Source organism: Danio rerio, chromosome 2, assembly GCF_052040795.2.
Source record: "Danio rerio strain M-AB ecotype USA chromosome 2, GRCz13ab, whole genome shotgun sequence".
Lineage (NCBI taxonomy): Eukaryota > Metazoa > Chordata > Actinopteri > Cypriniformes > Danionidae > Danio > Danio rerio.
Genome location: NC_141022.1, coordinates 20,012,501 through 20,025,649, shown reverse-complemented (window position 1 = coordinate 20,025,649; position 13,149 = coordinate 20,012,501). Strand labels below are relative to the sequence as shown.

Sequence of the window (13,149 nt, the reverse complement as noted above, 5' to 3'; positions counted from 1 at the left end):
GTGTGTTTTCTTTTTTTGTGGAAATTTGAGGTATGGGACATTTCCATTTGCCATTCACTGACAGTCGGACAGGCTCATGCAGTTCATCAAACACCATCTTTTAAAATCGAATCGAAAGCAGATTAAAAGAGTCTCCTCATAAAGCCGGCGTATCAGCACGCTGCTAAATTGAGACATATGATTCGATTCGTGTCTTCTGATTGGTTCTCATTCGCTCAATGTCATTAGCTCATTTTTGGCAGAAGTGGCGTTAGCAGCTTTTGCATCTGAACTCTTTAGCTCCTAACCATGTTGACATAGAAAATAGCAACTCTCATTTTTGTCAGTCTTATCACACGGTGGAACTACTGAAACGTCAAACTTTAAATAGGAAAATTATCAAAACACATATATATATATATATATATATATATATATATATATATATATATATATATAAATATATATATATATATATATTTTTTTTTTTGAGTTAGATGCTAATGGGCTAATCCAATTCAATAGTTTATGCTAAGCTAAAAGTGTTCTTTCCAGACCAAGAGATCGGTTGAATGTATTTAAAAATGTGTAAAATGTGGTAACCTCTACAGCATGGCTTTTCAATTGGAAGCCCTGTGGGTCGAACTTGGGCCTCAAGGCAATTTGTTCCGGCTCCCCAAACAGTGTGACCATCAAAAATAAATTTAGTTTAGTCAAAAAAAAGCTGCTATGAAGTGACGTGCATCTGTTCAATACAGCAAGAGCAGTAGTTGAAGGCTAAGCAGAGAGTGAGTCACCTGGCAAGCGAGTGGCGCAAGCAGCCAAAAACAATTCAATATGTTTGTAGTAAAGTCCTTTTGTAAAATGCACTGATATCGTTAATAGGGATGCTGCAATTAGCTGATTTCATTAATAACCGTTCTAGTTCAAAGTTCCGAGTTTATACTCCAAGGCTAATACGCACGCACACTGGATTAACTAAAGCTGCAGAGCATAAACAAAGTGCGTCTTTTCCGTGCACAAGTTTGTTATTTCCAATGCAAGAATATATGCCAATATGCATAATTGATATGCAGTTCAAAACAAGAGTTTAAATATAGAAAAAGCCTACCTAAGCAGTGAACTGCTTTTGTTGTGCTTTGAAATACAACATTTAAATATGTCTGTTAAAAATAAAAAGCCTATTGTACAATGTACTTAAATTATGTGGTTTCAAATACAAAATATACAAATTTTAATGTAGAAAAATCCAACATGGGTGTCTTAAAGAGCAAAAGTACAACAGATGGGTTATATGCTGTTGTGTTATCACTCATATTGCAAATCATATCTCTCCGACCCTTTTAGGATGCTTTTCATGAACTGGTCCCCATGACAAACTAATTGAATAGCCCAGTTCTACAGGGTATCTGCTGGGTCCTAAAAAGTCTTGCATTTCAAAAACAAAATTTAAGGATTTCAAAGTAATTTTTACTCAAATATTGTGTTGAAAGTCTTAAATAAATAATTAAATGAATAAATAATTTTTATACAAGTTTTAATTTTCCTATGTCTATGTAAAGCTACCCAATCGGGACAACATGCATTCAATCACTAACATTTTATCTCAAAAGTTTTACCAAAACTTTATTTATTAACAATTTATTACCAATATGGTTTATCTTCTTTACAACAACATGTTTTTTATGTTTTAACTAGGCTATCAGAAAAAAAAACCTTCACATTTAGCCTTGTGTAAGTCTGAAATAGTTTAGAATGCTCTTAGAAAGGTCTTAAAATTTCTTACATTTGACTTGATGAAACCTGTAGAAACCCTGATTCTAGGTGACTTGAAAAAAATATCCTATGTCCAAAAAAGTGGAGTGCCCCTTTACATGGATTACTACAATCATATAAGATATTATTTTGTAACTGAACTCTAATAAAAGGAAAATAAATAACTCTGTAAGGCACTAAGTGTAGAACTAAACACTAAAGTTAGTGCACGAAACATTCAAATACTTTGTTTTAAAAGCATATCCACAAGACTCTAAACATTACATGTAAACCAGAGGGTTAAGCTAAATGGCATAACTTTCTCTAATGCATTGTTAGCATAGAGTAAACTTCTGTCACGCATAACCAGATGTTTATTCATCTAGAAAAGTAGACAACTTTATAGCTTGAATAACAAACACTTTTTATGGAATAATTAATCCAAGTCCTCCACATTTCTGCTTTTAAACAACCCGGAACGTCGGTGCTGTTTAGTTCAAATATGTGTAACCAAATTTTGCCCCTTTTCTTGGATGAAAAAAACTGAGCGGTCAGTCAAAATAGCTTTCCGTGGTATCTTCGTGCCACAAACGCATGCCTTCAGAACGTCAGCTGTTTTTGGGCTTGGGAAATTCTTTTAGATCCAAAGTATGAAGTAAACATGCTCGCTGTTTGTGCTGCCAGCAAAATCTGTTGCATTCCTATTGTTTGACTGTTTCATTTATATTATACATCAGCTATAAATGAAGTTTCTTCAAGTAATCCATCACATCCTGCTTTAGACATCATCAATCATGTGCCAGGCTAGATAAAAGCAATATACCTCACATTGAGATAGTGATTTCCTGTAGATTTGAACATTTACACTCCTGTCGAATTAAATCGAATGTCCTTTCTTTCTTCTCCTCTATAACTGTCTGCAGGCCTCTGGATCTGGCGTACAAGTATGGAAACCTCAGTGAAGGAGCCTGCAAACCTGGCTATGCAGCTGCCAAAATGACTGCTATCTATCCAAAGTATGTACACATCTCTTTATAAGATGCAATACACAGTGCTTAAAGGGTCACGAAACACCAAAACACATTTTTTGAGCTGTTGACAGTCGTATATGTGTCCTACACTGCTAAAAACACTATTAGGACACCTATATTTCACAAAAAAGTGTGAATTGGTTGTTTTTGCGTTATTTCAAGCAAATTGGTACTTCCGGTTTGAAACGAATTTTTGAAGCTGCGTCACGGTCATGACATAATAGCGTTGTATTCCAGCGTGCAGACTGGGCATCTGTGCCACAGTGTGTCTTATTACGTCTTACAGTGTGATGCATTAATGCATGAGTAAGGCTTGGTTCAAACCAATCAGCGCGCTCTATTGTGCAACTTCAATAATATTCATTACTGTCACAGTGTTTAGACGACACTCACACCACGTTGTGTTGGCAAAACAAGCGTGAAGTGTCGCTTTATATATTTTGCTGCAGTTAAGTTTCATTTTCATTTTCTCTCTGTGAGAGCTCAGACTCGCGCAATGGATTAACAGCGTACGCGACGCTCGACAACAATAACCTACGTGTCCAAGGAGGAACATTGTTTAACAATGCATTGTTTAACAACGCAAGCAAACGCTGAGATCCGGATTCACTTGTAGTATTCTCCTAATAAAGACGCGGCTCTAGTTGCTGGTGATTGTCCTGTCTCTACAGATTTGGTAAGTGAGCGACCAGCGCTCTTTGTATATTCCGTTTGTTCGTATCGAACTAAGTTAACCATTGAGTGTAAACATGTTAGCACCACAACCAAACTTTAACCTCGTGTATGGTTTTCACCGCATTTAGTGACCGGAATAACACACGCGGCTTTCTGACGCTACCTGCCGTGTGCATCTAAGTTTCCGGTAAATGCTACATTTTTTTTTCTCTCATTCGCTGTGCGGTATCAAACATTGCACGAAAAATACATGCTTAGAGCAGTTCCTTGAATCAAATATCTTCCATTTTGCAAACACGTAGAAAATGTATTGTTAAAGACATCAGGTGGGAGGTGAACATCATCTTTATATTTATTTTATTCAGAATAGGGAAGAATGCGGCGCACTGCCGTGAATGACTTTTTTTTTTCTTTTCATCGGTTTTTAGCGAGGTAACAGGTTATGCATGAATTAGAATTGTTTTGTTATATTTCTTTCTTTTGTGTGGCTTCACTATCGTCCCCTTTTCTTGAGTTTAACTAATTTTTGTTTGATATTTTGTTTAAATTTGCTACTTTATTATATTAGTTTTATTAATGTAAATGTTGTAGTGTAAATATCCTTAATGCAGCCAGAGCAAGCTTTAAATGTTTATTCAGATGTGATTGAGATTGTGTTGTCTGTCATATCTTTCGTCTCTTTTCGGGGTTTTTTTCTCGTAAGGCACGGCTTTTGAAAATAATGACATGAGACTCTGCTGGGTAGTTGCCCTGGTTTTCCAGCACTTGTTTAGGTCTGTAATTTCTTAGCATCTTCATAAGGGTGGTGTTGCTTTAAATGATGAAACAGGCTTGTGGTGTTGCCTGCTTTTGCAGTTTGCAGTGTACGTTGCTGTTTTGTGTCGGATAGCAAAAAACTAAATAGCTCATGACTGAGGTCTAGTGACGTTTCTTGTCAACAATGTCTGTGACTCTGACCTTTTTTACTCTTTTTTTTTTTTTCCCTTACTCTCTTAAGTCTACAACTAACACTGTATGGATGTAAACTTGTACGGCGTGCAGCATCCGGAAGGGCAGGCTGCAAAATGCTTGCGCAACGTGACGCATTATGCCTAAATATTATCGAGCAAGTATCGAACTGTCATTATCGTTTTATCGAAAAAATTTTATATCGTGATAATTATCGATATCGAATTATCGCCCAGCCCTATTAGTCGGCTATTATTATTGTTATTCACAACCATATGGTAAAACAACAATAATAATATTAGGCCTATGTGTCGGTCTGCTGTTGGTTTAAAATGCTAAATATTTTATGGATTTATGGATAATGATTTAAAATACGTCCCTGCTGTTAATTCACAGTAAAGTGATATAATTATTCATAATTCTAAAGTTGAATATGTTTTATGTTTGAAACAAATGCTTGTCATTTGTCATTGAGAATATTATTAGACTGATAAAATGAGACATTTGTAATCATTAGATTCACTCTTGCATTATATTCAACATTAGGTAACACTTTACAATAAGGTTAATTAGTTAATTCATTTAATATGAACTAATCATGAACAACACTTGTACAGCATTTAATAATCATAATTGAACATTTACTAATGCATTATTAACATTCAAGTCCATGCTTGTTAACATTAGTTAATGCACCATGAGTTAACATGAACAAACAATAAACAACTGTATTTTCATTCACTAACGTTTATTAACATGAATAAACACTGTAGTAAATATATTGTTCATTGTTTGTTCATGTTAGTAAATGCATTACTTAACATTAACTAATGAACCTTATTGTAAAGTGTGACCAAACATTATATCAGCTAGAGTAGCTATAGTGACACTGTTAAATACTTATTTTCATGCACAACACTGTGTTCGCTATGAAAGAAAAAAAACAAAAACAATCAAATGTTTGTTGTAATAAAAACTTTAAAATGCAGTATGGTAATTTAAATCAGGGGTATTCAAAATTTTCAGCCCATGACCCCTAAAATAAAAACTCCAGTGGCTCACGACCCCCACTATGCTCGGAGGTGGTTATAAGCATAGAAATATTACACACACACACACACACACACACACACACACACACACACACACACACACACACACACACACACACACACCACACACACACACACACACACACCAATAGAAACTATATAAACATAAGGATATTGGCAACACGAAAAAATGCGACCATTGGTGCTTCACAAAAAAATGCGACAGTTTGGTGCTTCACTAAATTAATGTTGACAAGTTAAAATGGACTCTTTAAGATGGTCATGTTGAAATTTTGAGAAACCAATTTCAAATGAATTCTATTTTAACAATTTTTTTTTTCTGTCACAAAAAATATATGAATTTATCAAAATAGTGCCTGGCAGAAAACCTTCTTAGGTCCTGGTACAAGAGATCCACAAGAGTTTCAAATGAGTCGCCGCATTGTAAGATGCGATTGTGTTTCAAGAAAAGGTATTTCACATTTGAAAAGAAGGATAACTAAAGATGGCAAATGGGATGAAAGTTTGGTCGGAAGAACACAAAAGAAGCTTCAGCTGAATGCTGTGTTTTTTATCTTCCTTTCTATTTTGATTCCTTCAGCTTTTCTAAACCTGTTTTTGATCTATGAAACTTTGCACTATTGAGCTTCTCTGTCGTTTACAGAATTAAATATGATCTCTATGAATGGATGACAGCTTTTTCTAAAGATTTAGCCCCAATTTTTCAAATTTTCCATTGAGAGACACTATGTCACTTCACAACTACGAACCCCCCCGAGGCCAGACTCATTATATCTCTGACTGAACAGAAAGCTGCTCCTCTGATCCTTTAAACCCTTGTTAATTTGTGACCTACCACAACAAACAACCACTTCCGCATGCTCACCAGCTCCACAATGCGCCTGTTGTAGCAGCTCCGTTTGGATGTGGACAGTGATTCTGTCTTTGGCGGCTGACGGCAATAAAAGCCCTGTGAAGCAGCCACTGTGGAAGAGCCAATGAGTCAACATCTTCTGTATGACTAAATCTGTGACCCTCGATGATGTCACACAGCACTCAGCGACCCTCGATGATGTCACAGGCCTTTGATGGAACTTTTTCGTCTCTACTGGCATCCGTATCCCATTGTTTCCTCGTCTTCAGTGTAATTCTCCGGCTGGCTATTGTTAGCGCAAGTCATTTTTCCACTCCAGCATGCCCAACGATGATAAACATTAAGCATCACGGTTCAGGTTTGTTCATGGATATTTCTTTCATCGCCATACCATTGTTTAGAAATCGCTTTTCCACCAATCAAGCAAGATTATTTTGGAAAGGATTTTAAGCAGCTATCGCAAAACAGCAACTATCACACAATAGCAACAGTAATATTTAGTCCAAGTCAGATGGTTGATTTAAACAAAAACTGACTAAACAGAACTAATAATGTCAGGAAATAACTTTTTAAAGAAGCGCGAGTGGAGATCTTTTGACAACAAGAATGACGAGTTGCAGAAGATGCATTTGTGGTGTTTCTCAATGCGATGAATGGATTGGTGACTGGAGCTTTTTAACACTTCTCCCAATTAACGAGATATGTGTTAACAGTGTCTAGAATGTGTCTCTAATTAACACATGTGATTGATCATTGTTCTCAGGTTCTGTGTTTATTTTGGGGGGTCAGAAGGCTTTGCTGCCACATCATTACAACACAAATATTTGAGCTTTTTTATTGCGTGATAAATAATTTATAATGATGTTTAGGATACGTTGATTCAGTTTAGATGGTTCTGGAATTATGTTAAACTAAAAAGCAGACCAAACGTTTAATGTTATTTCTGAATGCATAAAACTGAAATACTTAGCATTGTAATGAAAAAAGTTAACATTTTGGAACTTAAATGCAATTAATTATTCAAATTTCACGTTTAGCAAAATACGTTTGCTCTAAAATCGAAGCCATAAATCTGAAAAAAGTTGTGTTTCATTTTTGAGTTTGATATTTCAAACAAAATAAACTTTCTGTAAGATTTAGTTTGGGTGCAAATGCTTCTGCTAGATTCAGTTAGTTCCACATTTAGTGCTAGTGTGGTCAGGTTTGACTGTGAACAATTTTTGGGGGGGCTTTAGAAGTTTAGAACTGAATAATGACTTGTAAAGTCATTTAAAATATTTGTAAAATTGAGTTTTATAACAAAAAATATTTGTAATAACATTTTAGCCAAGTTTATTATAATTAACGAAATGAACGAAAACTACAAAAAAGCAAAAACTAGAATTGAAAAAAAAAAATCTGTTTACTGAAATAAAATTACATTTAGAAAAGTAGAACTAAAACTAACTAAAATTATAGCAAAAATGGCCTTTCTTTTCATTTTTGTAAATGTTTTAAATGCATAAACCTTCTGTATGACTTTTAGAAGTAAATCTGTTTACTTATTTAGTGCTAGTGTGGTCAGGTTTGACTGTGAACAATTTTTGGGGGGGGGCTTTAGAAGTTTAGAACTGAATAATGACTTGTAAAGTCATTTAAAATATTTGTAAAATTGAGTTTTATAACAAAAAATATTTGTAATAACATTTTAGCCAAGTTTATTATAATTAACGAAATGAACGAAAACTACAAAAAAGCAAAAACTAGAATTGAAAAAAAAAATCTGTTTACTGAAATAAAATTACATTTAGAAAAATAGAACTAAAACTAACTAAAATTATAGCAAAAATGGCCTTCCTTTTCATTTTTGTAAATGTTTTAAATGCATAAACCTTCTGTATGACTTTTAGAAGTAAATCTGTTTACTTATGCTGCCAGTTCACTTGCCGGTTCTCCTTCAGTCCTCGCTGTTGCTTCTGCTACAAAAACAACGAGTGGACATGACAGCAGCACAATGACAGCATTAAATACAGAGACTTAAAATGATTAATTTAGCACATTTGTGCTATATAATGGGCTTTCTTTCTGTATTATCTTGATCATGAAGGAATCATTTTTTTTAAACAGATCTTCTAAGTCACAGGTGTCAAACTCAGTTCCAAAAGGGCCGCAGCTTTGCACCGTTTACTTCCAACCCTAATTAAACACACCTGATCAAACTAATTGAGTCCTTCAAGCTTGTTTGAAACCTACAGGTAAGTGTGTTGGAGCAGGGTTGGAACTATACTGTGCAGGGCTTCGGCCCTCCAGGAATTGAGTTTGACACCCCTGCTCTAAGTGAACCACTTACTCAAAATAAACCAATATATACCGAGTTATTTAGTTATTAGAACAGTACAGTGAGATTTGAGAAGAAGTGAACCGACAATACTGTGCATCCATGATTCAGTTAACTGAACACAAACAGTACATGACAGCCTGCTGTGACAAAACTTCAACAACAGCAGCATGGGTAAACCGAGTGCTTAAATAAGATGAACGGGCAAAACAAAGTTTATTAATAGAAAGTCATAATAGAATTTAAATAAGTGAATTAAGCTTCAGTTGGGTTAAACGTAATTTTAGGAAACTTTTCAGATCATGGTGTTGTTTTAACTGACTGACTCATGTTTGCTGACCACATATTTTTGATATGTTGAGTCCTAACATGGAAGGATTGTCAGGAAAGAGTTGTTTCATGTTAAAGATTCAAACTTATCATCACTACTGTGTATCTAACCTCAGAAACAGCCTTGCACAAATATTTTACTTTAGGCTGCTATCTCGTGGACTGTTGTATTTGAATTTGAGGATGGGTAGATGGTAGTGTTCTTGTGTCAAACAAAAAATCTATGGTAACACTTTATAATAACTACACACTATAAATCATTTAATAAGCATTAGCAAATACTGAATTCATTATCTGTTAACCATTGACTCTACATTAATAAACGTTAGTAAGCAGTTTATAACGGCTGCTACAAATGCTCTATTCTTGACTTACAAACATATTTAAAATGTTATTGATTTATTTTTCATTACTAAATTAAGTATTGCATTATTTACAAACCATTTGTATTTAAGAGTAGTTACGGGTATTTAGGATCATTCAGAATGAGTTAGTAAATGATTAATGAACTATTGAAATCAACATTTATATGTCTTATTTTTCAGGCATATATTAATGGTTACTATGTATGGTATTAAATGCTTTATTTACTCCATCTAGTTTTGTGACCTAATCTAAAGTGAGGACTATTTATGCTTTATAAATCCCTTATAAATGACAAATAAAGGATCAGTTAAATTCTAAACAGGAAAAATGACATTAATCATTCCTATTCAATTAAAGATACACAAATGAAACTGTACTTCAATTGGAAAATAAATCTTTGCAAGCTCATCTAAAATAAAATCACTGTAGAGTTTAAACATTGCATCGTATTATTTTGTTAAATTATTGTATTGTTGTTGTTTTATCCAGTTGGATGTCGTTTTTTGACACTGCTGTTATTCAGCAATGTTTATACTTTACAGTCATTTTATTTTTTAGAAAGATTGCAAAGATTATTGTTCATTTGATTCTGGGCTTTTAATAGTCATTTATAAGGGATTTATAAAGCATAAATAGTCCTCACTTTAGATTAGATCACAAAACTGCATGAAGTTGAGTTAATAAAGCATTTATTAACATATTAGTTAACTATTAGTATATGCCTGAATAATAAGATATGTAAACGTTTATTTCAATAGATTATGAATCATTTACCAACTCATTCTGATGATCCTAAAAACCCTCAACTACTCTTCAATACACTGGTTTGCAAACAATGCGATACTTAATTTAGTAATGAAAAATAAATCATTAACTAAGTATGAAAATACAATTAAGCACATTTTAAATATGTTTGTAAGTCAAGAATAGAGCATAGCTGCAGTTATAAACTGCTTACTAACGTTTATTAATGTAGAGTTAATACTTAACAGATAAAGAATTCACTATTTGCTAATGCTTGATAAATGATTTATAGTGTGTAGTTAATTTAAAGTGTTATCAAATCTATCTTTGTTTGAGTTTTTATTATACAAATATTTATTCTGTTGATTTTGAATCTTACCCCTAACAAATATAATAATTTATAAAAAAATAAAGGAAAACTAAAACTAACACTGAAACTAATAAAACTAAATTAAAACTAAGCAATTTCAAAATATTAAAACTAGCAAATCTACCTCTAAAAACAAATTAATACTAACTTTAATTTGAAAACAAAAAGTCAAAACGAAATAAAACTAAAAGTAATGAAAAATCCAAAACTATTATAGCCTTTGTTCTCTGAGGATGGTAAGGTTAAAAAAAAGGTCAATAATTGGTTGTTGAACTAACTAGGCACTGTTTCTTTAAAGCCCACTTAGCATAGTTAGAAAGTGGTCATTTGAGCAATCACTTTTTCCTCATTTTACTTTATTAGGGCGTCCCAGCATGTGTAGGAAACCACCTGAAGCCATGTGATCCCACCCTCTGTTAGTTTAGTCATTGGCTAACCCTTGAAATCCACTTTATTTTCAACACCTCTACTCTTTTCCCAAAATTGTTTGTATTGGACTCTTAAATCAAATGTCTTGGGTGAACTTGAGCGGGCGGTTATAAAAATACAGCCCCCAGTGAGAGATAGCCATGAGGAAATGAGCACAATGTGCACAGGCCTCCTGTTCAGGACCCCTTTATGACAGGGAGACCCCTGTCTGTCTTTAGGCCTGAAGCTCTCGTGCCCAGTTATTTATAATGCAAGTTAATCCACACCCCACAAGCTAATTAATCACTGTTTGTTTTGGCAAGGTCTGCTTTTATCAGGTGATTATAAGAGGATCCAGTGTAGCAGTTTTATTTTTGACATTGTTGGACATCTCCAGTGATTAGTGCTGGAGTTAGACACACTTTTTATCGGAGTCTGCTAAGCAGTCGCCAATACTGAACCCATTCATTTCCTAGTCTCATTTCCTGCTGTTGCACTCTGACATTTTCTTTAACTGACATCTTTGTCCTCAATTTCCCTACTTTATATATTGTGGATTTGGCTTGTTTAGAAGTAACTACAATCTTTCTTCACTTAAACGTCACTAAAACAACAAAGTAAAGTGTTAATTGAAGCCCAAAATATACAAATCTGTTAAAAATTACTTATCCTTCTTTCATTCAAGTCCACTGAGGTCTTCATTTATCTTTGGAACACAAATCAAGTTGTTTTAGATGAAATAATCATAAACAATAGGGCTGTGCGATAAATTGAAATCGTATCGAAATCACGATTTGGACATGTTCGATTTTCAATTCATGATCGTCTTACAGCATGATTTTCTCGCAGTATGGTATTTGAACCAATCATAAAGCAGCGTGCCAAAACAGAGTGCGAGAAAAGGAAACTGAATAGCTTGCAATTAGACCATTTCAATGTGCTGATGTCACTAGCCCATGAACATTTCCTGCTTGTTATCAAACTATTTAAAAACTATCAAGATGCCAATTATACATAACCTAATGTTAAAACATCTATCATAAAATTATTTATCAATATTTTGGATTTTCCCAGAGATGGGTTGCGGCTGGAAGGGCATCCGCTGCGTTAAAACTTGCTCGATAAGTTGGCGGTTCATTCCACTGTGGCGGCCCTGGATTAATAAAGGGACTAAGCCGACAAGAAAATGAATGAATTAATTAATATTTTGGATTCTCAGAAGCTACAGAAATAAAAAATGTAAAATCGAAAATATGCTGGAACCATTGTTTTGGTTTACATCCCTCAGTATAGTCTGTACCGGGGTTGATGAGTGCAGCACAAGAGGACTTAGTGGCAAAAAAAGTCAACATCTGTAGTATGGGATTATGTTACTTTGGATACAGGAAGGCTGATGTATGGCAAAATAAAGTAATTTGTAAGTCAGTCATATATTGCATCTAAAAGCATGTGGAAAGCATGAGCGCGTCACTTTCTTCAGCATTTTCAGCGGTGGCTCCTTTGTCGTTGCTCGGTGACCCTCAACCATTTTCTCAGAGGATAACAAACTAACTAAACATTGCTGCTGTTCAGGGGCTGATTTAGTGATTTGGAGCATGGGGCCCAACAGTCCTAAAATGCCCCCTTTCTACTTTTATTGAATTTTTATTTACAGTTCAGTCATTATGAAGTAAACTAGAATCCACTAGAGCTGCGAAATGAATCAGTGCAACTCAATGTAATTAATGTGATTAATGTTATTTTGCCTAAAAAATAAAGCATAATCTCGCAGATTATCATGTCTTAATTCTATTTTATTTTTCTGCTGAAACAAAACAACACTATATAATCTATCACATCTGCTATTACAGGTGCCTTAAAACTTACAAGAAAATTAAATGAACTATTTCAAAACATTGCCACCCATTAAAATCAGCACATTTTAATGGTGTTTTGGAACATTTTGGGGCCCAACAGTCCTAAAATGCACCCATTCTTCCTTTGTTTTATTTTTATTTATTGTACCACTAAAAATAATAGATATACATTTTTATGAATTCGACTGCTCTATAATTGCGGGTGGTGGACAAATTTCTGCAGATGTAATAAAAATATTTTATTTTTGATGTTATTATTATTTTTACAGAACCCTAAATTATTATAATATTATATTTTATTTATATAAATAATAAATAATATTGAATTGCTTTAAAATTGTATTAGTTAGTCTTGTGTTTGTATGTAATATACACAGTTCGGTTACCTCAGACAAAGTATGAAACTGATCGGTCTGTTTTTGTTATGTGACTTGTGATGCGGCA

General features: G+C 34.0%; 1 protein-coding gene across 21 annotated transcripts in view; it reads left to right on the top strand.

The window, feature by feature from the left end:
• Nucleotides 1-13,149, top strand: part of st3gal3b (ST3 beta-galactoside alpha-2,3-sialyltransferase 3b) — a 165,918-nt gene that overhangs the window by 89,840 nt on the left and 62,929 nt on the right. For all 21 annotated transcript variants that reach the window (XR_015477672.1, XR_015477671.1, XR_015477670.1 and 18 more), the window contains one exon: nucleotides 2,658-2,750. Coding sequence is in view for 18 of the 21 variants with exons in the window: in XM_087239188.1 (XP_087095314.1) it covers nucleotides 2,658-2,750 (93 nt within the window). In the remaining 3 variants the exon portion in view is untranslated. The remainder of the gene's footprint in view (nucleotides 1-2,657; nucleotides 2,751-13,149) is intronic.